General features: G+C 43.8%; 2 protein-coding genes across 3 annotated transcripts in view; one reads left to right on the top strand and one right to left on the bottom strand.

The window, feature by feature from the left end:
* Window positions 1-526: 526 nt before the first annotated feature.
* On the bottom strand, window positions 527-23077 carry KLHL22 (kelch like family member 22). Its single transcript, XM_078595475.1, has 10 exons — window positions 22706-23077; window positions 18026-18308; window positions 16272-16437; window positions 14843-15067; window positions 13979-14047; window positions 13473-13649; window positions 12480-12778; window positions 11718-11910; window positions 10763-10996; window positions 527-8815 (listed from the first exon to the last, which is right to left on the bottom strand). The coding sequence occupies exons 1-10, from the start codon at window positions 22860-22862 to the stop codon at window positions 8384-8386; spliced, it is 2235 nt and encodes a 744-aa protein (XP_078451601.1). The 5' UTR covers window positions 22863-23077; the 3' UTR covers window positions 527-8383.
* Window positions 23078-24695: 1618 nt separating this feature from the next.
* LOC144719493 (fructose-bisphosphate aldolase, non-muscle type) overlaps window positions 24696-26600 on the top strand; it is a 29846-nt gene continuing 27941 nt past the window's right edge. For both annotated transcript variants that reach the window (XM_078595474.1, XM_078595473.1), the window contains exon 1: window positions 24696-24786. The gene's annotated coding sequence lies outside the window, so the exon portion shown is untranslated. The remainder of the gene's footprint in view (window positions 24787-26600) is intronic.

Raw genomic sequence — 26600 nt, 5'->3', positions numbered from 1 at the left:
TTCCACTTATTGGTCATGAGGGTTATCCGACTGTACTTCACGATAGTCAGTGTGATAGCCTCAAGGCATATAATGCACAGCTGTTCTGTCAGGCCACTCCTACTAAAGTCCAATCCATACCATGCCATCCACAGGGATCGTTCTACCATACAACACCATGCTGCTCAGTGCTATACTTACTCTATGGATACACATGTAAAATTGTAGATTACTGTACCAGAAATCGTTGCATACGTATAATAATTGCACAAGTAATGTAATACATCAGTATTTAAATTTTAACGCAAACATGCGCTTCTGTCCAAAACGCATTTACTCTGTTCAATTTCCCATCACGCAACGAAAACTGTCTGTTGGGCAGCAAATCAAAACAACGAGGGCGCACGGACACACTGAGACAGTGGTCAAGAGAAAGTCGAAGTTAATTCGGAGATAGGATAACTAAAATGTTTACAAATGAAGCGTGTTGCCCGTGTACAGGTGGAGAAATTGGTCATTCACACGCAACTCACTGGGTACACACGTCTGAAACTTGCAAACTTTATTTGGCCATTACATCCGGAACCCTGAGGGTTGGGTTTCCCAGAAAGTGGCTGTTTGGGTCATTGCGCAACACAGAAACTACGCGCAAGTTAAAATGCCACACCTGTACGGGTGGGTGGGAAGGCGATTCTTACCTATGCAGAAACCGCTCCGTCATTTTGTAAAACAAGCAAAAGCGTCTGTTGATTTTTATATTTATATATGTAAAGACAAAAACAATTAGGTGGAGTGGTGGTGCGGTGGTTAGCACACTTGCGCTGTGAACCCAGCAAGAAGAGTTTGATCACCAGCCAGAGTTAACATCGATGGGGAGTGAGATCTGACCCAGTTGTGGGCCCTCTTTTTCAACCCGCACGGACCAGTGGTTAAGTATGATCTACCCCCCCACAATTGACACAGCATGAGGCCTCCCAGCAGTAGATTAACAACATAAATTACATGTTTACAAATATTTCAACGGTAGTTAAACTCTTGTAATGTTGACTTTACATGCAATACATAATTTTCTGTGTTAAGGATACGTCAAATTGTGTCCTTGCTCAGACCATAAATTGGGTCACACTCGTCTCTTTAGCGCGTCCTGAGCTTGTGGAAATTCCAGATTTCCATCGCAGGGACTAAGTAGTAATTGATACAGCACTGTCATGTTTTCACAAAGTCATACAGTTCTTGTTTTATTGACCCAAGAGTGGTGGTAAGCAAAGTCGGCACTTGACTGCGATTTCAGCTCACAATATACTGTTGACGAGTAGAGCAAGCTAACCAGTGTCAAGCGGCCGAATTAATGCAGAAGTACCACCATTACAACAATGCCAGTATACTTCCATTCATAATATATGTAGATGCTATGTGAAACGAATGACAACATCACAAAGAATACACGCTCTCAAAAGCTAAGCAAGGATGAGCCTGGGTAGTACTTGGATGGACAACCACCGTGCATACCATTTATGGGATGTGACATTGTGGTGGGCAGCAGAGGGACGTTCAGAAAATGAATCATTGTACTTTCATGCTCCTGTGTCTGTATTCTTTTCGCCTACAGCAACCCACTGACCAGCGTAGTGGAGGATGGGTAAATACTAAATAGCACCCACAACTTGCAGTGGGGAGGCCCTCATCCAGCAGTGGATTGACAAAGAAACTGTACATGTACGCCCCGTGTGATTATAGAATCGTGACAGTCATGCCTTTGCATTTCACAGCATCTCGGGAAATGTCGTTGGAGCCTATTCCATGCAGTTCCTGTACATCACGCATGACAACTTGCCCAGTCAAGCATGCCAGTTTCATTTTGTGAAGTGCTCATGAATGTCAGCTGCAACCGGAGTTGCTACTGCCCAGTCTTCACTGTCAGGCTGGTAATGATTCACATTGCCTGCCATTCATGAATTGTCATGACTCATTCATTTATATTTCACGGTCTATTTGGTTATATTTGTAATTTGCTTCGTTGATCGAGTTTCGTTCACTCCAAAAGCTTAAATGCAGCATTAGCATATAATCTGCATACATTGGAATTTCTTATACAATTCATGTTTCGTGAGCTTAAGATTGTATGCAAGCATCCTGACAATCAGAATTAATTTTTATTAATCATTCCATGTCTACTCAATATCCAAGAAGCATTTACTGCGAACACGTCAGCACCCCATATATAAACTGCAGGATGCACAGTATCTTAAATTGGATCATTATGCTTACCAAATGCAACGGCTCATGCGTAACCAAGTCTGGCTAAGGTTACAAACACAGCATGGTTAGCCAGCACTGCAAAGCTTGACCCTGATGGTTTTCCAACATAGATGCAGTGTATGGTTGTGGCACGTACATAAACAAGGCTTCTTTGAAAAGAAGGAATTTATCCTTTGTTTCCAACCTGTGGGTTCCATCAGCAGGCCCGGATGCAGCTATCCTGACCGGCAGCCACTTTTATGTGGCCCAAAAACGTGTTTCACTATGAATAGAAAACAAAGTCCCGACAGGGTTTTAAAATAATGTATAATATCTTCACGACACATTTTACAAATTTGACATATTCCTCAAGTTGTAAAAATAAGTCAGAGAGTAACTGTTTTTACACTCATAATTTCCTACCTCTACACTTCAATTTCATGCTCTTTCAAATGTTTTGCAACAGAATGCTTAGCATTATAAACACAACCTATTTGCTTTAAACATCTGTACTCATGCCTTCACATATGCTGCCCAACCTTCATAGGCCCTAGACCTCTGGTTACCGATTTAAGTTTTGCTAAACCAGAACACAAACAGCTTTCTGTAGGTTCCGACACCTTCTAAGAATAAACTTATAAGTGCCGCCACCTGAGCAAACAAACAATCCCGTCAAAAACATAAAAATTTTGAACGGATTGAAAATGTATGTTCATTAAATGCATTTGCTTACAAGTTAAATGGCACCAAAACTGTAAGGACTTTTTAAAAATCACCCTATGCATGGCTGTGCAGACAGGGACGATGACTGCTTCGTATAATGCCAGTTCAGTAATTTGTGCACATTTTTTCTTCTTCTCAAATCTGCGAATGGCATCACATGATCTTTAAACGTCCACTGTGAAAAAGACAATATTTTCATAATTTATGGTAAATACAACTGCGGTAATAACCAGGGCGGTCGCTGGGCTTCGAACCATGAACAGCAGCAGGGTGAACGCGCTACCACTACGCTACGTCACTGCCCATCTACTACTGTAGGATGTTGCTACTTTGGTTAACAAATTATTGAAAAGGGGAAATATTTTTTCGTGAGAAGAAAAAAAAAGAGTCAACGTTTCACTCTGCAGTTCTTCCTATTCGTAGGAAATCATTTCCTTGTTTTTCAATTGTACTTATTTTGGAAGCATATCTTGTACAACAAAAACTGCTGAAAAAAATGCAATCCAATTTTTTTTTTTGAAATAAACATTTGCAATAATATTTGTCAATAGGGTTTAAAGACGAGTATTTTGGCTCAAACATGAAAGGCACAGTATACATGCTATTTGATCACTTTAAATAACACAATGGGTGCAGTGGGGGCACAATGGTACATAGCAAACTGAATTAAATTTCCAGCCACAGCTAACATCAGGGGCGAGTGATACTAGAACTGGTCCTGGGCCTCCCGACATTCAGCTTGCACTGACCAACGTGAAATATCGTCAAACAAACCCCCTGACCAGCATGGCATGGGAAGGCTTTCATATCCAGCAGTGGACTGACGAAATTATGTAACTAAAACACATTTAACTAACCAATCGTGTAAGGTAATATATTTCAGCAACTCCCAACTGTTATGGACACACAGAACAATCCACCATCAAGATCTTTTGCCAACCACCATGCAGTAAAAGCCATGGTGTTTGTGGAAGAAAAAAAATCTGCAAAAAAAAATATTGGTGATATTGCTATGCTGGCAGTAGTGCACGAGCACAAATAACACAACAATAAACACATTCGTCAATAACATTGTGACCTTAAAAGGAAAAGTATGGGCAATGTGCTATGATGTAAGGTCGCTGTCTGAAACGTCAATTATATATGACCGTAGATTTGTATTATCTGCATTAATTCCGTGGATTGCTTTCCATGCACACTGGTCTGCAGACAACCGTTGGGAACTACTGATCGTTCTTATATTATTTATTGAGCTCCACAGCTACGTGTTCTCCTGTGCCGTGGTCGAAGGTAATGAAACATGCAGCTCATGCAGTTTAGCGGCTTCCTAACCATATCAACTTCATCTTACATTGACTCAAGTGTAATACCAAACCATGGCTGTGATGCTGCAGTGCTGTAGCAAAATGCCCCAAACACCTGTAAACACAGGTTCTGTTACTTTATACAATGGAAGCCTAAGAAAATGATGTTATGAAAAAGCATTTAAACCACGGTAAGAAAATGATGAGAAGTTATACTAAAACATGTATTCTCAAACCCCCGTCCTCGTGACCTGCCATGATACAGCTGTGAATATTACTGCCGGATAATTACTACCACAAGCCTATGACCAAATCACCTGGAATGCACTCAAAGTCGTCAGATCTCCGAAGCTAAGCAAAGGAAAGCCGAGATGATACTTAGCCAACTACCAAGCGTAACAGGTACTATCGACTGCTGCTACACTATCCTGTGAGAATAGCAGAGCACAGTGCAGCAACATCCTTTACGATCATATTCTTAGGTTTTTTCGGTAAAGTCACGTAGGTTAAACATTAAAATTAATAAAAGTAAAATAAAATAAAAATCACGACGTTTCGGAGGCAACACAAGCTTCCGTCTTCAGGTGGAACCGTCACAGCCACGACAGCTGTATCATTTTTATTTTATTTTACTTTTATTAATTTTAATGTTATACCTACGTGACTTTACCGAAAAAACCTAAGAATATGAATCCTTGCAGTCACGAAAGCTTCAAATCTAGAATCCTTTATGATCCTCCAATGTTTGTCGTCCCTGCATTCACCGAGGTGGGGAAGTACTGTCAAAAAACCCCGATGACCCATACAGTGGGGTGGGGGGGGTCGCCCTCATCCTTGACAAACACGGCAGCACAAGTACATTCACAACCGGACCACCAGTTTTGATTTGCATAAGGATGGAAAATATTGGAAATTATGTGCAGGTGTATAATGGGGGGTTATGAGAATTGGCATTTGGAAAACGGTGGCATATCACACTCGAGCACATACACACACACGCACATTGCGCACACGGAAGTGAAGAATAAAAACTTCACGTCGAGGGAACAGTTAGTGGTGAAGTACTCTGTTATTTATTGCTTTCCGCTTTGAACTTTTTGGCCATACATTGAATGTGGATTAAATGACTGCTGCACGCTGGCTTAAATTGACATCACCATCGACAACGTGCTTCTGACGCAGTGACCGACTCACACCGAACGACACACGGCATGTGGTAGACATCAATACCAGCAGATGAACTACAGGGCTTAACCACCCCTGCTCTGTCGGTGTACCCGTGCGAGATACCTGCGAGGATAAACAGGCGAGACAGCCGTTTGTTTAGAGTAAAGGGTATGTCGAAATTCTTTCGCACCGTGTGTAGCCAACCGTGCTTTTTGGAGGTGCGGGAAGGGTGATTTAAAGCGTCTTCATTCACAGGAAAGCTATACCTGACAAGTGTTTAGACTGCATAAGCATTATTTTATTTTCTTCTCCACGTTACAAATGCTTGCTACGGTGTTGTGACATTAGTGTGGATCAAAGCAGCCAACGTAGAATCTTATACATTTACAGGTGTTTGTTTTTGCTCTGCTGGTCCAGTCACTAAATTCCAATTACCATAAATACCTGCTGTCTCCGCACATACAAACTCAAGGCAACATAACCGACCTTTCAGGAAAATTCCCACCGCAGGTATAACTAATGGTGATGTGCGTAACGATAACGATCACATTCCAGTGGCATATATCTGCTCCACAAAATGTGTTCAAATTAATCACACACTTGTGTGGCAGTGAATAGAAAAAGGGTTTTTGTTTGTTTTGCAACGATGACTCTCTTCAGTTCAGCCAACGAATGCTGGCAGCACCCAGCGATGACGATGTACATTCTTCGGGGGCACAACAGCAGACGTCTGCAGAGGCTGTGTATCCCCTGCCGCTACGCGCACCGCCCACGCACTCCACCTAGCAGTCCCCGCCGCACCCCTTTCCTTGGGGCTGCAGGACAGCGCCACCCTACCTGCAGTCACAGCTACCAACAGCTGTCTTCGAGCTCCGATGTTCCGCAAGCCCACATGGCACTCGCATCGGTTCTTGCCTCTCTCCGAGTTGTGAAACAGCGCCACAGCTGGCGGTATATCAGCAGTGTCCGTTTCTGGCCAAATCGCGCTTTGTGTGGAGGCTCCTAACATAGTTGGTAAAAGAAATTTATAGCAATATATTTTTACGAATAGCCATATATAGTGACACAGACAGAAACACGTTGATCAGAGACTAAATGATATCTATTAAGGAAAGTGGTCTTGGACATAATGGCTCATAGTTGCCATTCTGACGACAGAACGGCAGCCAAAGGGGGTAATGCGCCCGAGAGGACAGCCATCACGGAAAGAGGGCAATGTGATCAGCTCGTGCAGCAGGGATATGGATTGTTACATTACAGGACCATAATGGATGGCATCTGCGTTGGGAGGCATTCATCCAGCAGTGGAGAGATCATGGAAAATAACGACAACTTGTTGAATGTTCTATATATAAAAAAAACTATTACTTGCTTCAGTCAGAAAATATCAATTATCGGTAAACAAAGTTTACCTTGCCTTCGTGCCATGCCTTCTAGTGTTCTTATCAGATGCAGGAATCCAAGAAAATAATGTGTCAAATCTGTTTTCCAAGCATTAAAATTCCTTTAATTGAACGGCAAGACCAGGCACCCACTTGCCGAGTGGTGCAGTCTTGGAATGGTAGCCAAACTTTTTTCTCATGTTTTTAGCAGACCGATTCAGTTTGAGAAATTCTCAGGAGTGAGACGTGCAAATGGCACTCAGCTTGCAGCATGACCTTTCAAAGCTGGGGGAATAAGGTGCCAAAATGTGGTACCATGAGCAAGTAATGCAACATGTGAAAGTTGTTATTATATTTTGGTACTGGCAAAGGAGGTCTAATGATGTAGATGCTTACCCCGAGCCCTCATTACTTTGATAGTGCGTTGTCTTTGAGCTGTACGCCTTTTGGCGTCCTCTGGTCTAGCACCAATTGAGACAAGGCTCAAAAGAAAGCCGTCTCTGGTGTGGACCAATCAGTTTCAAGGACAATGCATATATTATCAGAGTGTGTTTTTGTTTGCATTTTGACCACAAGTATTGTGGTTAATGCAGACATAATTAAATGTAAAAAGGATTCAGTTTTGTTGCCAGAAAAAAGGAGAAAAACACTATTATTATGTGAAAGTCGTGCATAGATATTATTGAAAAACTAAATTTGAACTCCCCAAACCATTAATAAAAAGAGCTGACTGCAGTGTATTTTTTGCCTTTTCTAACAAAACAGCTCTCATTTCAACAAGACTGTTCCTCTTTAACTTGAGAAAACATGTATGACTAATAGCAGACATAGCCATGTGACTGGAATGGCAGTGCATGAGTTAACCTCCACCCGTTAGTTTTATCCATATTTGATTAAAAGTATGGCTTTGGATTTTATTAGACTATGGCTTAGAGAGATTTGAATGACTCATACAGTGCGTATTGTCCACCGTACTTCTCTTAAAGTGTAACTATGGTGTGGAAATTATGTTAAGCCTTTTATTTCCTTCTTAATACCAAATATTTTCCCAGAGGAACCAGTGACAATTTTAAATGTATTTACCCCAGTTATGTACAAGTATTTTTCTGTCAAGCACACTGTATGACATGAACAGAAGCCGAGTGACTCTGCCACTAAGTGCGCCACTGTAACGGTGATTTTTTTTTACGTGTGCAGTGAAATACTCTCCACAAAGTGCAATAGGCCTATGCTTAAGTCCACCCGAACCCAAAATACACAGCTCTGTCCCACCGCAAGCAGAGATGCACTCAGCCAATGTCATGCAGTCGCCTTCTGAAACAATAGCAATCAGTGCAGTGCATGTAACAGGCCAGCGTGCGGCATGGGGTAAAATGGTACGAGTTTAACCGGAGTTCACCCCGACCGCCTAGTGGCCACTCCACCCTAGTCCGAAGCAGCGAACTCACATTGCTTACTCTGCCCAGGTAAGACGGCCTGAGACCTTGAACACCCAACTCAAACTACACGGCTACACCGTAACGAGCTGGAAAATACAGCGATGGTAGCCGCCGCCGTGTTCATAACCGCTCGCCGCACTTCCACTTGGCCTCAATCCTCGGCAGCACTCAGCTCGCTATCGCTGTCCGACCACCTGTGCCGCTGCTCCCAGTGGGCCGGGTGGAAGGGGCGGCCGTGGCGTGCGGCCGCACCCCGGCCTGGCGGGCCTGTCGGCCGGCGGGGACCGCGCAGGTACGGGCGTGCCAGCACCGCCACGGGCAGCGTGAGGGCGGCGCACGCCATACCCGAGATTTCGTCTTCCAGCTTGGGCCCTGACGACCATGAGTTGGTGGCGGCGTCGTACACATGAACGCAGGATGTGCGCGCGTGCCGGTCATGCGAGCGGCCGCCTACGATGTAAATCTCTCCCTCCGTGGCTGGCCCGTCTGACGCCGGCACAACGGCGATGCCGGGCTCACCGTGTCCGGCTGGCAGGTGTGCCACGGATGTCCATTGCTCTGTGTCGGTCTGTAGCACGTTGACCTGGAGATGGGGCAGAGTGACGCGACGGTGAGGAGCTGCCGAGCAGCTCAAAACAAAAAAAATTACAAAGATGACAGCGCTGTTTAGCAATTGAGTCACTGCACCACTGGTCTGTGGATTTAGACAGTTAAACACGACTTTAGTTCATTGCCTGTGTGAGTAATAGTGGTGACAGGCAGCCATTTGTCTGTGAGATTTGTAAACTTGTGCGATAAATCTACCACTACGCAAGCACTACTGTTCTGTGCATGCAAAAGTGCTGCTGTGTTATGTCTATATTATGTTGTGGCTTATCGCACGCCTCTGGGTAAACCTATATAGACGTTTTTTTCTCGTGTTTATTTTTGTATTTAATCTAGTACAATCAATACAATAGTGTTCTTTAACACTCTAGTTCTTTAATGTATATTTTTGTATGAAGGCCAACAATCTCAAATATCTGTTTGTGGTACTGACTCATCATTTCAGTTTCATATGCAACAAATTGTAAACATGTACAGGAATGCCCTTAATCTTATTTACAAATGATGAAAAACAAATTCTATTCATACATCATAGCCGGTCTTAGTCTTGAAATGATACACTCACATCTTAAGTCATGAAACATACATGAATTGTACAGCCCTTTGTCATCCAAAGCTGGATGAAGGCTTCCCTAGGCGTCGGTCACGAGGGTTATTTGACTATGCTGGTCAGTGCAGGTTGGTGAGGGTGGCGGCTCAAGGACCAGTTCAGATATCACTCGCCACTGAAGTTTGTCGTGGAACTGAAGTGGCTCAATTCATAGTGGGAGTGCACTCACCATTACGCCATTGCTCCACGCACAAGGCATGCAAGACTTTAGAAACAAATCAGCGAAGCTAACAAAGACATGAGAGGGAGGCCTCCTGCTGGAAAACGTATCAATGGCATCGCTTGATTTAAAAAAAAAAAACAGCAAATGCTTTTCCACAACCATATTACAGTACTGGTGGAAGAGCAAGTCTGCAGATGAATGTGGTAAATGAAATACAACGGCGATATTATTACAAATGCTGGTACAATGGGTCATGTGGGTAAGTGGCACGGCCACTTTCACGATGGCTCTCACAATTTATACTAAACCTCCACCGTACCTCACATCCCATATCAGCACAGCAACAAAGGTATACTACAGCTTGCAAACCTACAGTGGGGCTACTGCAATTACAATAACGATTATTTTTTATTTACTTATTCACTACAGGAAAGCCTGAGTGTAATAACTGTTTTTCAGGAGCGTTTGGCATTTGGGAAAATTCCTTTTTATGAAGTCGACAAAAAAAAAACACAAGGGACTACATTGGCTGTGGTACAACAAAACATCACTCACTACATGAATGACCAAAGTGAGTGAACTTTAAGGAGTGTTGTGTGTGTGGCAGGAAATCCCAAGTGTGCACAGAACACCCATCATGCACAAGAGGGGATGCTCACAGACAGTTTTCCCAAAACTATTTACTGGGCTGCCATACCCTGGTCACCTTTCAGCCCAGCAACAGATTTGTGAGTTTCTTAAATCTGCTGGATTCACCAACCTCTGCCTGCTTCTAAAGCGATGGATTGCAGGCATGCACCACCACCCCCGGCTATGATAATGAAGTGCTGTCATTAACGTCGGTATCAGCCATGATCATTCCACTGTTAGATGAAAGACCTCTGCAGGCAGACACGATCCTTCATAGTCCTGTGATGTACTGATAATGCAGTTAGCGTTAGCACAGTACAGTGGGTAGCGTTAGCGCAGTACCGTAGCTTCTGATAACGCATTACCGCAGGTACTGATGACACCGTACCCTAAGTAGTGATAATGCAGTGACATAAGTAGTGACAACGCAGTCCCGCAGGTACTGATAACACAGCGCAGCAGTATCGACAGCTTCACCCTCCCAGCTGAAAGGGCAGCAGGGAAGCCACACAGCTCGGCACCTGCAGGACGTCGCGGCGGTAGCCGTGCAGGCGGTTGCTGCCGCCAATGAGGTAGACTTGGTTGGCCAGCGCCGCGGCGCAGTGCCAGGCACGCTCCACGGGCGCTGGCGGCAGCTCCCGCCACGCGTCCCCGGCGGGCTCGTAGCAGTACACCGTGCTCAGGTACGTGTCCGCGCGGATGCCGCACGCCACGTACACCTTGCCCCCGCACGCGGTGCCAGCGTGAGCGTACATCTGCCAGGGGCACGGACATGGCGTTGGGCGGTTGGGGGATGTATGTACGTATGTATTTTGAACTTTTTTCGCACCATACGTAGCAAACCGTGGTAATTATCGGAGGTGCGGGCAAAGGACAAGAAACGAAACACAAAGAGCAGTTTTAAAGAGATTAGTTTTCAATCTAGATTTAAATGTGCATAGCTCCAGTGGCTTCCGAATAACGGACGGACCGTAGAACGGTAGTTGCGATTGAATGCTCAAATATTCAACTGATTTTTCATCTTTGCATTCGACGATTTTACTAATTTTTTTATTTATCCGTTTTAGCAAAGACACATGTGGGTGTTTTGGTCGTTTGTTCTAATGTTTTGGTGTGCTCTTTCCACCCATTTGGTTCACAATTATTTTTCCGGGCTAAGTCACCTTTTAACGCTGTCCAACTAAAGTGTCTGCAAGTTTTGTTTGTGTGTTGTGATGCACAGTGTTAGGTGGTGTGGCGTTGCGTAGTCTTGTGTTAAGTGTGGTGTTGCATGCTGTTGAGTGGTGGTTGCACGGTGTTGAAGGGTGTTGAATGGTGTTGCAGCATGTTGAGCGGTCCTGTACGGTGTTGAGTGGCGTTGCCTGGGTGTGGAGTGGTATTCCACAGGAGTGAAGTAGCGTGCAGTGTCGTATAGTGTGGTGAAGCATGTTGTTGAGTGGTGTTGCACGTTGTACACCGAGTAGCGATAGACAGCACCTCCTTGGGTAGCGGGGCGGCAGCATCCCACGTGTTGGTCTCTAGGCTGTAGCGCTCCACCGAGTGCAGCTCCTCCACGTAGTCGCGCCCGCCAATCGCGTAGATGTAGAGTCCCACGGCGCACACACAGTGGTCGGCGTGTGCCCGCTGGAGCGCCGCTATCACCATCCACTTGTTGTGCCGTGGGTCGTACCTGTTGCAGAAGCCGTGACAACGGACACAAAAACAGGAAATTGTGCATCAATGTCTCGTCTGAAATGACGTTTAATTCGTCATTATTATTATTAGCCATGATCTATCGACGATTGGATGTAAGTCTCCCCAAGACGTCGCCAACTGACAGTTTTGCGATGCAACAATCCACCGAGTGCATGCACATAAGCCGATTTTATTGCACCTGTTTAAGCAGATTGGTTGTGCAATTCATCGGGTAAATTCCAGCTTTGAGAATCAAAAATTCAGGTTTCAATGTCCAGTGACGAAAATGACTCGCAGCAACAGAGCAGATGGGAAAAAGTTCACCCCTACTGTACCACATTGAAGGGAACTCAGAAGTTATTCTAACACAAAGGGTTAAATTGCTCTGCGTTACTGGCATGACATCATGCCAACAACACAAATTGGTATAACATTGGGAACAAAGATTGTCAAATTATAAAAAACACTATGGGCACCGAGTGCAAGAAGCACCTACATCTTCCAAGCGTGTGCACTTGCAAACGCAAGCTTCTGTCACCAATCCAAAAGGTTCCCCGTACCCACCTCCAGCAGTCCGCCACCGCCCTGAAGCCATGCGAGTTGTTGTCTCCGCCGATGAGGAAAAGGAAGTTGTTGACAACAGCGATGCCTTGGTTGGACATGCGGGGAGGCGCTCCTCCACCAACGCCGCTGCCGCCGCCGCCGCCGCCGCCCCTGGTGAGCACCTCCCAACGTCCTGTGCTCGGGTTCAGGAAGTGCGACTCATCGCTCAGGTCGTTGTCGTCGGATGAGAACATGCCACCGAAGCCCACGACGCAGTGGTGCTTGGAGCGCAGGCGTGTGCGTGCCGTCTGCAGCACCGGCTGGAATGCAAAGGCATCAGAGCAGATTCACCAGATTGGGCCACGTAAAAAAAAAGACACGAGATATATTATATTTCAAGTAGTTGTGCATGTCAACCATTATTGTCAATCCACTGCTAGATGAGGGGCGCTCCACGCTGTGCGGTTTGCAGGGGTTATTTTATCATAATTCACCACGTTGGTCAATGCTGGTTAGTAAAATTGCACAACAGATGTAGCAGCACACAACAATGGATTGTTGCTGCACTGCCCACAAAGTAGCTACATAGCAATCCCTAACACCTGTCTTTTGATGCATGGTGGTCACCCATCAAAGCACAATTCAAGGTCAATACGTTAAATGTGTGCATGTCTATGAAAATAAATGTAGTTTTTTATACATCACCACCAATGTCATCGTCATCTACCATCAATATTAGCAGCAGCAGTCTCAATGCACAAGCTCCATATAACATTGAAAGCTGTACATGGTTTTAAAATGTGATCTGTGGCTATATTTGCATACTAATTTTTAATTTCATTAATCTGATTGATGAGACGCTTAGTCTTTAATGAAAAACTGGTCAATATACGTGATTTACTACAACACACAGCATTACAATTACTGAATACAAATTTTTACTGAATAACCAAAATGTGCACTGGCTGAGGGAATGAACAATGTCCTAAATAATTGATGGGAGTGGATAGGCACCTGCAGCATGACGTTGGCATGGTAGGCCATGGCATCAGCGAGGATCTCTTTGAGCGGGCATGGGTTCAGACGTCCATAGAGATCCTGTACAGTGCGTGGGCTGAGCAACTCGTAGCGTACACACTCGAGCACCTTGGGCGGGTTGGACAGAAGTTTCAGGTCCTCCTCTTGTTCCTCCTAAGGATATGGGAAAAGGCAGCGATTGAAAAACTGATGAAGGTCTCTCCGTGCAGTGTTTGTCGTGGATTTAACAATACTTCACCACGCTGGTTAATGTAGGTTGGTGAACAAAGGGGGGGGGCCAGGATCGGTTGAGATGTCACACTCCATGGACGCAAGCCGAAGCTGGGAATCAAACTCAGGTTGTCGGGTTCACAGTGCAGTGCGCGCTCAACATGGTGCCACCACTTCATCCCAGATGTTGGTTAAAGAATGACAAAAAATAACATCAAAGCCATGTGTAAACATGTAAGTATAGCTGCTACATCTTGCAAATCAAAACACACCTTTGAGCCAGAGGTCTTCCCACGATGGTATAAAAGAGCCGCCTCATACACATCAGTCTCAGCTGCAACCTGGGTAACATAAACAATGAAAACGTTTGCAATCACTGATCTTCGTAAAAAATAATCCACAAATACACACAACTCACATTGACTGTATGGATAGGCCTTCAAAAAGCCTGCAAAGCCCTGAAGGATGGGGTGAAATACATTCTATGGGAATATCCCTGTCCAATTTGCTATATATTTTGGTACATGTTATTGAGACCGTAGCCCATCAGCTTATCCACTGCCTCCTCATTAAGGGTTATTATTTAGTAGATAGTCTTACATTATACTTATTCATTTACAAGTCTTTGTGAATACACTGTTGGATAAAGGCCTCCCCATGCCACATAGGTCACGGGGTTGTTTGACCAGGCTTCACCACATTGGTAAGTGTACATTGTTAAAGAGGGGGCCCCGGACCGGTTTCGATATCACTCGGCATTAATGTTAGCCATTACTGGAAATTACGCTACAGATCGGTCAGTTCACAGCACAGCACTCCAACCAATTTACCACCGCTCCCCTGATGGATTCACAATCTTCAGCGAATTCCAATCACTGCTCTAAATTCGAACAATGAATAAAACTGTCTTCCAGGGCTATGTATGTATGTATGTGGTATGTCTGTTGAACTTCTTCCGCACCGTATGTAGCCAACCGTGCTAATCGGAGGTGCGGGAAAAGGACAACAAACTAAACACAAAAAAGCAGTTCTAAAGAAATGAGTTTTCAATCTACATTTTAAATTTAGATCTCACCACATGCCAAGGCCCTAACTTTTGGATACGTATTCTCTCGCTCACCTTCATTCCCGCTCACCTTCAGGCTGTCGCTGCTCAGCAAGAACTGCACTTTGTCGACACGCAGGCGGCGGTAGGCTTCGGTCTGGCAGAATGCCGGGAAGCTGGAGAGCAGGTGCGCATCGAGCTTGTCCGCCAGGTCCGTGAGGCCGTAAGCCTCAGCCAGCATGTACAGATCCGGCACGCTCTCCGCCTCCACCCGCGACACGAGGAAGTCGCAGCAACAGTCAATGGCTGCCGACATCTGTGGAAACGTAAATTATTAGGCCTGTATTGATTCAATCCCCCCAGCGATTCGATTAATTGTTACGATTCAGGACGATCGATTCAAGAATAGAACATTTTTGGCTCGTTTTGACGGGTCTAATTTGTATTGTTTTTTTTTTCTCCTTTGCATGGCCTTGTCCTGTCCATTTGACTCAATGTAACATTAGCATACAATGGTCAATGTATGAATATCCATGTATCAATTCAACAATGCATATCTAGTACTTATTCACTTGCACCACTCAAGCAGATGGTTTAGTGACCCATGCATTAACCACACACATATAAAACCCTTGCAGAAAATGGAACGATATCATAAAATCCCACATCCACTTGATAGTTCTAAGGGAGGTCTGTTACATACTTATTGTACAATTACTTATATGTTAAAGCGGTTTATTATATCTCCTAAATAAAAAATAACCTATATTTATATCAGTGGCTTCACACAAATTATACATAATACACAGACAATAAGCACTAGAAACCCACTCTCATCGACCTCTTTATTTAATTAGTTTCATCCCGTCGGCCTTTAGTAGTGCTCTTCAGTACACATACTCTTCCATTTGTGTCCCTCCGACAGATCTCATCAATGATTCAGTAAACTTGTAAACGACTTACCCACTGCTAAGGCTATATTTAGCAAAGGACTTGCAGCTATATTAGAGAGATAGCTCCATTGTGTGTGTGGCACAACAACCTACACCTGGGGATTTGTAGAAGAGAGTAGTGGCATTGAAGTACAGTTGTTAAGAGCACTGCGCCATAAACCCACTTCCCCGAGTTAAAGTCTCGGTCAAGCTAACAAGAACCAATCCTGCGCCTCGCTTGGGTTGAGTACCATGTGCGATATGTAAACATCAGTAGCGAGGAGACAAATGTAACCGTGCGTTGTGCTTGCCACACCATGCCCTCATGCGCTGGCTTGCATAGGTGGTCTTAGCAGTGCTAGTCCCAACAGCCTATCTTATAGGATGTTATTATTAGATTGAAAACTCATTTGTGGAATGAAAACTAATTTCTGGACTGAAAACTCATTTCTTTAGAATTGCTTCTTGAGTTTAGTTTGTTGTCCTTCCCTCACACCTCTGATAAAAGCACGGTTGGCTACGCATGGTGTGAAAGAAGTTCACTGTACATACACGGGAGATCTTCGTCTGTAGTACAAAAATGTGCACCTGCAGGAGAACGGCGGCCGACAGGATGTCCTGCACGTTGTCTTGCGACACCTCAAGCTCAGCTGTGTAGATGTAGGCAACGAGCCGCTCCAGAGCAACGTACGTCACGCCGTGGATCTCCACCTCGTCCTGCTGTGCCTCACGCAGGCCCCGTGCGAACATGCCCCTGGGTGCGCGTCACATTCCGCTGTCATGAAAACCTACGCGTATTTATATTCCGTCGGTCTGGTGGCAGGTGAATTACTGTGATCAGGTGGTGGCCATCTCAACGGCACATCCCGATCGGTGGAAAACTGGAATGATGTCATGTGACAAGAACGAACTGCGTTGGATTGGCCGCAAGCTGCCTGCATCCGAGCCCTACATCCGAGCCCTGTTTATTAGCCATGTAGTGATTAGTCCTGCTTGTAATTTAATCAAATGTCACAATTCGAGGTTGTAATTTGATTCAAGAATCGATTTTTTTACCATTATTGTTAATATAGCACCTCTAGTGGATGTAAGATTTAGGTAAGCAAATTACAACATACGGACTACGAACTGCAAATGCACGCATCATTCAATACATGTATTGTAAGTGTTAGAATTGCTTTTAACCGCTGAAGCGATGCATTGTAAAATGGCTAAAACTTACATGGCTTGAATTTCATTACATCCCATCATGAGCAAATATTGTTCAGTATGCGAGAGGTATCTTAATGACACATCATGATTTTCGTAAAATCACAAAAGACGTCCAATAAAACACTTAAGGCTTCCACATAATTGCCCTGATTAGGATGCACTAATATGAACACTGACCAAATGTTTTGCTACTAATTTACAGTGAGAGCCCACCGAGGGACAGACCTTTATTGAGATGTAAGGAAGGTAACGATTTAGACAGAAAACTATGGCCCTGACCTAGTTAGGTGTTGTAAGTGCTGCGAGTGCAGACATTGTTACCAAAAAAAAACATTCGGTCGTAAAAAAAACCTACGTGCCTTCCAAATGGCAGTATTTCCCAGAGCCGTCATTATCTATGCCACAGCACTAAGTCAGTACATCTGAGACCCCTATTTAATGCCCCAGATGAAAGACAAATTGACATGTTTTCCACTGGGGCTTTATTTACTTCTTCAACAACACAACAAATGCATTCACTGAAGTAAAGCCATGCCTGGAAAATATACAATATTGTAAGTAAAAAAACTAAACTGCTGAAGAATAGCCTGTAAAAACTCCAACATACACGTACACATAAATGTACAGCCCTTTTGTCAATCTTACTGCTGGATGAGGGCCCTTCACACATGTGGGTCATGGGGGTTATTTGGACATACTGGTCACTGTGGGGTTGTTAAGGGGGGCAGCACAGACAGGGGACACATAGACATACATTGCAACAATGGATTTTGCTGCACTGTGGTCTGCTGTTCACCACCTAGCCCCGATCAACAACCTGATTGTGGATAGTGGTTACTTCACTATGGTATTCATTGTGGGTTTGTGAAGTGGGGAAACACGTGTGGGAGTATAAAAGTACAGTACCGCAATGGATTATCCTTGACTGCCCTCCAATTCCCACAACTTTTTTCCCCACAGCAGACTATAAAACATGTTTATGCAAGGTGGTTGCCCTTTCAGCAACTATCCAGGCTAAACCCTGCTTAACTCCCTAGATCTGATGACATACGGTACATTCCGGGTTATTTGGTCATAGAACTGAGCTTCCACGTACATAATAGAAAGAAGAATGCAAAACGTTCTCAAACCTGAAGTAATCGCATGACGCCGCCAGGACGACTCGATGGGCACAAATCTTCCGACCCTCTGCACGCAGAGTGATGTCGTAGAGGCTGTTGTTGCGACGCAGCTCACTCAGGCCGACCAGAAGAAGTTTGGAGTGGTCGGCGCAACGATACGCGGTCCGAGTTCGAAATTTCTCCAGCACACACCGCTGTTGCTGCTGCTGTTGCTGCCTTCGCTGCTGCTGCTGGGAGAGCCAGGATGCTCCTTCTCCATCCTGACTGCTGGGTCTGCCTCCGACATTCATCCCTGTGGGGACAGGGACAAAAAGGTTACGCTTGCTCTGCACTCTCCTTGCCATCAGCTATATGCTCTCACTCATAGTTGTGTGGCACAAGCTTTCAATCGCCAGCCAACCACTCCAGCGCTACCAAAGGACCACATCAACAATTATTTCCTGTAAATATATACATTGTAGTTGGACAGGTTGAGTTTAATAAACTACAACACAATCGGCTAGAGAAAAAGCAAGGGAACACATGCTGATGTGTTTTCCAAAGCCTAATATTAAGGAGCACCAACAATGCATATCTGACCCAAGAACTGTGATCATTCATGCACAATGTTGCTAAGTAACCAGAGGCACTAGTATTATGCACCTAATCCAGTTACACTGCAAATAACGCTTTGAAGTATAAATTATGGAATGATTCAGTAACGCTGGGGAATTTTTTTTTTAATGATTCAGTGGCTCATAAATGTTATTTTCATCTGGAAGAGATTTCTTATATTGAAATACCATATTTGCACTGCCAACCATGCAATTGTAGTAAAACATATTGCTCCTGCCACTCAGAATGGATTGTGGGGCTTATTAAATGTGGTTATGAGCATGGAATAACCATGTATGGGGAAAAAGGAGATAATATAACTGGGGTTAAAGACAGGGTTAGGGCAGAGGCTTCCACACCTTTTGCTCCGAAGGCTGAAGAAACTAACTTGCTAGACATTTCATAATAACCAGTCTTGACCTTTACAACCTATGTTATATATCTTATATATTCTGATGAGATATAACAAAACAACTCAGCAAAACCATGAACACAACAACAGTTGCCATTCGCCACGAAGTGGTGATGTCACCACAGTACTTATACGAGTCTTGGTGCACCTTAGGGTCACGTGAAGTGTCGAAGGCTCGCTGGCAGGTCATGGGACAAACCCAAGTGTTTCGGGTTGACTGAGATGACTGGTAGATGCACCACCTGTGCTCCCCACTGTGCTGTGTTTCAACCACCTGGCGCTCCGCTTATTGGTGTGAGCGTTGCTCCTCTGCCCTGTTGTTGGAGGTGGAATGACTAACTGCCCAGTAGTGTCCTTCTCGAACCTCCTCCAGAAGCAGACCTTGACACCGCTGGTACCAGTCATCGGCTAGTCCAATCAGCTTCACATCCCTCTGTACCACATCAGTCAATTTCTTCCGTAGCCTGTGCTGCACTCATTTGGCTTCCTCTATCCGGCCAAAAAGAAGCTGTTTAGGCATGCGGTAGCTGGGCAAACATACCACTTACATACATTGTACTACCATACAGTGCTAGCAACAGAGATATAGTGTAAATAAGTAGTGAGATGACAGAAATACGACAATGAGATGTAGTAACATGAGAAAAAAGCATACAAAACTCAGGAATGTAGTTAAAAGGATGAGCGATGCAGACGAAAAAGAGATATGAAGGACAAGTAACATATAGAGAAGTGAGATAAGGTTAAAGCTATGAGGATGAATTAAGATCAGACAGCAGAGAATAGGAGACATTTATATTCAGTATAAATATGATAAACATGATAATAAAGCAATGCATTCAAAACAGATACGGGACAAGTGCATTAAAAAGAGAGATTGGAGATGTACTGTATTTGGCAAATACATACATCAACAAAATAGTTTTATTCTGAAAATAAATATAACAAATCTGTTCAGAAGTGACTATCAGAGATAGGAGATATTTTTTTTTCAGAAGATAGGACAGGACATGTATTCAAAAGAGATGGAATATAGAAGGGACAAATAGATCCATAGAGCACGAGGGTACAGCACTTAAATCAATAGATTTTTTTTACGCCAACGTCCAGTTATTACAACAGATACATGGTGTCCAAGATGGTTCATTTGTTTCATAAGCCTATACAATATTACTGGTAGGAACCTCCTGGTTACACCAGCCCACAGGGTATTATTGTGTCCGTCCATCGTGCAGGGAGGGGCTGGGTGGGGAGGGGAGGGTGGAGAGGGTGGGGAGGGGCTGGGTGGGGAGGAGCTGGGTGGGGAGGGTGGGGCTGGGTGGGGGGTGGGAGGGGTGGGGCTGGGTGGGGAGGGGAGGGTGGGGAGGGGCTGGGTGGGGAGGGTGGGGCTGGGTGGGGAGGGGCTGGGTGGGGAGGGTGGGGCTGGGTGGGGGGTGGGAGGGGTGGGGCTGGGTGGGGAGGGGCTGGTCACCCCGTGGTGCCCTTATAAAACTCAACGTTTAACCTACTCACGCCGGCTTGTGCCCGCCCTCACAGTCGGGCATATTTGCGGAATACACCACGCCGCCGTTGACACTGGCCATTGACCGAGCAACCCAACGTTCCTACCAGCTCCCTCCGCAGGAATGTGTTAAATTTAACTTTTGGCCCACGGACCATATTGCTTGGACAACGCTTGGTTATGGATAACCCATTGGCTATAACATACATTTTCACAGCAGCAGCAGTATACCCGACTAAACACATTTTTTTTAAATTACGACACAGCGAAATAGATTGATTCAGACCAGACGCAAGAAAGAGCAGATAGGAGGATCGACTATCGTTAAGAACGTATTCTGTTTGGCCAGCAATACTTGACGAGAACCAAATAAAAAAAAACATTCAGAAGAGCCGCCCAGTCAATACAAGTCGAATGAGAAGAACCGGGGTTAATTTGGACAAAGCCACTCACGGATAAATTTCGATTCCCGTTGGCGTGCGGCCAGATCGCACGAGATGTCTACAGCAGCCCCAAATATTATCTATTTTAAATGATGTTGATTCACTCTTCAACACACCGGTGGGCAAAGTAGTGAACTATTTGTCCTTTGTCAATGTGACACATTTTTTGACTGTTTGGCCGTGTCGGGTGGTGGAGGGTTAATCACATTTATAAATAACGCAATCTAACCCAAAAAACTTTAGCAACACATTCCTGCGGAGGGAGCTGGTAGGAACGTTGGGTTGCTCGGTCAATGGCCAGGGTCAACGGCGGCGTGGTGTATTCCGCAAATATGCCCGACTGTGAGGGCGGGCACAAGCCGGCGTGAGTAGGTTAAACGTTGAGTTTTATAAGGGCATCACGGGGTGACCAGCCCCTCCCCACCCAGTCCCACCCCTCTCACCCCCTCCCCACCCTCCCCACCCAGCCCCTCCCCACCCAGCTCCTCCCCACCCAGCCCCTCCCCACCCAGCCCCTCCCCACACTCCCCACCCAGCCCCTCCCCACCCAGCCCCTACCTGCACGACGGACGGACACAATAATCCCCTGTGGGCTGGTGTAACCAGGAGGTTCCAACCAGTATGAAGAACAGTACAGTTGTCAACGAGGGACCACCGTCCGTGTGCCGTGATGATGAGAGACACGGTGTCGAAACCGGTCCACAATTTCCTTGCACTGAATCAGTGTTGTTGAAACGATGCACCATCGCTGGGCCTATTAGCTGTGTAAAGAAGGGCAGTGCATATCATTATCAGAGTTGTTTATTTTTGTTTGCATTTTGACTGCTTGTGTTGTGGTTATTGCAAACATGATCCCTTGTATAAAGGTGTCAGTTTTTGTACCAGATAAAAGGGTAAAACCTATTGCTATAAAGAAATACTGTTTACGTGGAGTGACTGATACGTGAAGCTGACGTATCATCCGCAAAGCGATATGGTTATTTATATTATCCACAACGACGCTTATTACGATTTTGCGTTAACGTAACATCACCATTATCAAAGTTCGGACGTACTTCGTGTGAAGTGCCAGTCCACGGTGGAAGTTTTCACAATTGGCGTTCTAATGTGGAGAGTTGAATATCACACGGAGGAAAGAGGTGCAGCCTCACACCAGCTGCTGTTTACTTTATCGATGCGAAAATCGATCGGTGATGTTGTTGCTGAGAATGATTATGGAGGTGACGGGTGGAATTGAGCTAATCGATATCTATTGGTGGCGATGACAGAGATGAGGATAATCGGTGATAACGACGATGAAGAAAATACCGGTGGTGATTATAGAAATGATCACTGCTGATGATTACCAGAGTGATGATGATGATGATAACGATGGTTGATGACGACCCAGATGACAATTACTGCGATGGAAACTGTAGGGACCGTGGTCGAGATGATGAAAATTGGTCGGTGACTAAAACGTAAAAGATGCTTGTTGATGATGTTAACGATGTTTGATGACAATGATAATGCATCTTGACTTAAAGCTTTCGTGAATGCAGGAATTCATATTCAAGAAAAATAATACAATTACAATGGAGGAAATTAAATCAACAACACTAACCATGCACAGGCACCCTAAAAACACCCGACGAACCAATCCGCACCGTGCTGACATCCGATATCAAAAGAAGCACCATAAAATACACACCAATTAAATATCATTACCCAACTTTCACAGCCCCGACTCATCGCCTCACCGTCACTCTCCCGAGTCCGAAGATCGAAGGCCGAATCCCCGACCTCGCCTGACCGGGCTCGGGACGCGCCTCGCCCCGCAGGGCCCGTAGTCGAGGAGGGGGTGCGCGCCGAAATCCAACTTAACCTCGATAGACCTAACGCGTTACGCCCATTCATGTGGCAAATAGCTCGTCGTTATTTACTTCGTTTTATTTAAAAACAGATTTGAAAAGATATATTACGAACCTATAAACACAATCGAACGTAATGTTTAAATAGATCTCATCGGTGGGGTTGGGGGGAGACGCTGAGGGTGAAGGCGTCGTGACGTCACGGGGACAAAGCGGATCCAAAACAAATGGGAATCGATCCACGTCGCAGTTGGGACAGCCGAGAATCGATTCCGCTTCACACTCTTCGCAAGCGAAATAGCCCAGGTAACTCATTCTTTGGGTTTTTCGGTAAGCGGCCGTCCATAAATGACGTCACGCACCTAGGGGGGGTTGGGGGTCAGACATTTGTGACGATGTGTGACGAGGGGGGGGGGGGGTGAGAAGTGTGACGTCACATCAAAATGTGCAACTTTAAATAAATATAGACAACACGTTCTACTTAATTAAATAGACTTTTTAATAAATGTTTTCTCCTACAACATCAGAGTGCAGCGCCACATTAAATACGCACTACAATGACAATAGTTTAAAGCGATTTGAAGCATGTTTTATTTTCAAATGGAAATATGGTTTGTGACGTCATATTTGAGAGGGGGGGGGGGTCTGACTTGTTGTGACGCCGTGTGATGAGGGGGGGGGTAAAAAATCGTCCAAAATTACGTGACGTCATTTATGGACGGCCCCTAAAGCCACGTAGATAGATCAAATAATAAAGACCCCAAGAATATGAATTCCTGCAGTCACGAAAGCTTTAAGTCAAGATTTAGCCCAGGTAACTCTTGACTTAAAGCTTTAGTGGCTGCAGGAATTAATATGCTAATTTATCACATTAACATAACTAGCCCCGCCCACTTCGTGAATGACCCTTGGGCTACACCCATTTCATTATTATTACACGCTTTTATCTAACTCAACAATGCTTGTCATTCAGAGAGGCAAGGCCTCGCCATGAGAATGTGGAATGTATACCTCTGGCTCATGATCGCCAAGATAATTACAGGAAGCACCGACAAATGCCTGTCCCTTTGAAATAAGGAAAACCCCAGCAAATGATATTTTATTTATAAATGTAGTATTTTCTATAAATATAAATATAGTATTTTCCAAACCACGCTGCATTTGTTTAACCGATTACAGTAATCCTATTTTCCTCCAAAAAAAATCTTGTAACTCAACTGCAAACTTGAAATACTTATGTCATACTGATGACAAGACTATATTCTATCATAAAAAAAACAATCCAAAACATTTTTCAACATTTTACACGCTTTTATTTAACTTACTCTGTGTGTTGTTGTATCCTAAAATCTTGTAACTCAATTTCAACCGTATTCCCAATGTCGTATCGACTGCAAACTTGGTATACGTATGTCGTCATACTGATGACAATACTATTTTCTATCATTAAAAATAAAATATATATATTAAAACAATCTTTTTTACGGATCTAATTGTCCACGCTCAAATCACGTTGACTGTAAATCACCACGGTCCCTTACGTCACGGCAAGCCACAGGGAGCGATGGGGGAAGGGGGCAGGGGGAGGGGCAGCTCGGACAGTACATTTCATTAAAGCGTGTTTTTAAAAAAGTTATTTTAAAATATTTTATTAAACCTTTAAAACAGTCTGCCTCAGAAGCTTTCCTAACTTGATTTCTGTGTCGTGGTCAAATCTTGTCATCAAAATGTTGTCTCCTTCCTGTTGTCCAATCAATTTCAAATTGTGCACACGTACTCAGATCCGGTGACAATGCATGCCTGTATCAATGAATCAATTAATTAGCTACTTTAAAGCAATTAACATTTTGTATGGACGCCTTATTATTTATATATTTTTGTGTGTAGGTTAAAAACGCCGCGGTCCCTAAAGTGTTGAATCGGCTCGCACAAACCGACGTCGCAATTGACCCCACTGCACTTCTCGACCCGTGAGTTAAACGAAGTTGTTATTCTTGGTTCTTTCGGTAAAGTCACGTAAAAGGGAAATAATAAAATAAAAAAATATATTATATTTATATTATATCTTGGTTCTTTCGGTAAAGTAACGTAGAATGGAAATAATAAAATAATCTAAATATAAAACAATAAAAATTATCACGACGTTTCTACTGCAACACAATCAATCGTCATCAGGTGTGAAATCCACAGCAAGAAAATAAAAATAAACCTTTTTTATGATGTTAAAATTTTAAAGAAAACCTTTTTTTAATTTGTTTTGCCGTGGAGTCGAAACGTCGTGAGAATTGTTATTTTTAAATATTTTTATTATTTTATTATTTCTCTTCTACGTGACTTTACCGAAAGAACCAAGAATATGAATCCCTGCGGTCACGAAAACTTTCAATCAAAATTTAAACGAAGTTGTTATTTAAAGCGTTGCTTTAAAAAAAAAACTTGTTTAAAGGAGTTTTTTTTTTAAAGCGTTAATTATATCGGTTTTCTTGCACGAAGTTCGATCGTTTATTGGAATCAATCAACGGCAATTGTTAACTTGATGAGGAAGGTGGTTATTGTGTAATTGTTAGATTGTGCGGTGCCAGGTTCACATGCGTGCTGGGTTAGGGGTGACGATTAGGGGGCTCCGTGCCCCCCCCAGAATCTCGCCCAGATCATCGGGATCTGGGTGAGATTCTGTGACTGTAACGGCGTGATCCCCAGAAGCTGGATAGGTACTTGAATCGATTGTGAGTTACATTGTTTGTTTAGGTCTTGGTTGACAGGTAGGTTGTTGTTGGCGAGTGTGATTTGAGGAATGGGAGTTTATTTTTGTTAATTGTGTTTTGTGCACCAAGGCCGTAATTATAATAGAAATAATATTCATAATTATAAAAATCAAATATTCTCAATGTTCCCCCCCCCCCAATATATTGCAATAAAAATATTTTTAAAAATAATAATTGCGATGCTATTTAAATAAAAACAACAATTTGCTAAACCTTGTCCACAATAGCTGGACTTGTCTTCATATAACAATGCATAGATTTATGTTTATATGATTGTGGTTATGGTTGTACTTTATTAATCTCTATTCTCTGCCATTTAAATACAATGAAACAAGAAAAGGTAAAAAATGAAAAACAGCAATGTAAATTTCGATTTAAAGCTTTCGTGACTGCAGGGATTCATCTTCTTGGTTCTTTCGGTAAAGTCACGTAGAATTGAAATGATAAAATAATAAAAATAAAATAATTAGAATTGAAATAATAAACATAACGTAATAATTGTATTATGTTTTATTTTTATTATTTTATTATTTCAAACAGCAATGTAATACAATAAACTACAAGACATTATTGTAAAAAATAAATGAAAAGTCAATCCCATGTGTTAGTGAATTTTTAAAATATTAATGGCAGGAAATTAATATTCAAATTTAGATTTTTTTTTCTGGGGGGGGGGACCCCAGACATCCTGGAAGATGTGGTCCCCCCCCAATGTTGACTCCATGGCTACGGCCTTGTTGGGCACCACTGCCAACATAGTATCACCAAATAATTTAGTTTAGAGTGTACATGGAGTTTTTAAAAGTCGATCACGACCAAAGCCATTGATAACCACGAGTTTTCCAGTGCATCCGATGTTAGGAGCTTTAGATGGTAGATACATGTAGATTTGCTGATGGCATATGACCATATGCAGACCTTACATTTAACATGCATTCCTCCAGTTACATATATTATCTCTGATATCTGGATTGAATCCGCCCAATGTGTTTACGCTGCATTGGGGTGCCTTTACCAAG

The sequence above is a fragment of the Lampetra planeri genome, chromosome 6 (assembly GCF_965212315.1).
Source record: "Lampetra planeri chromosome 6, kcLamPlan1.2.h2, whole genome shotgun sequence".
NCBI classification, from domain to species: Eukaryota; Metazoa; Chordata; class Hyperoartia; order Petromyzontiformes; family Petromyzontidae; genus Lampetra; species Lampetra planeri.
Note: the sequence above shows the minus strand (reverse complement) of the source record. Positions and strands in the feature narration are given on the sequence as shown.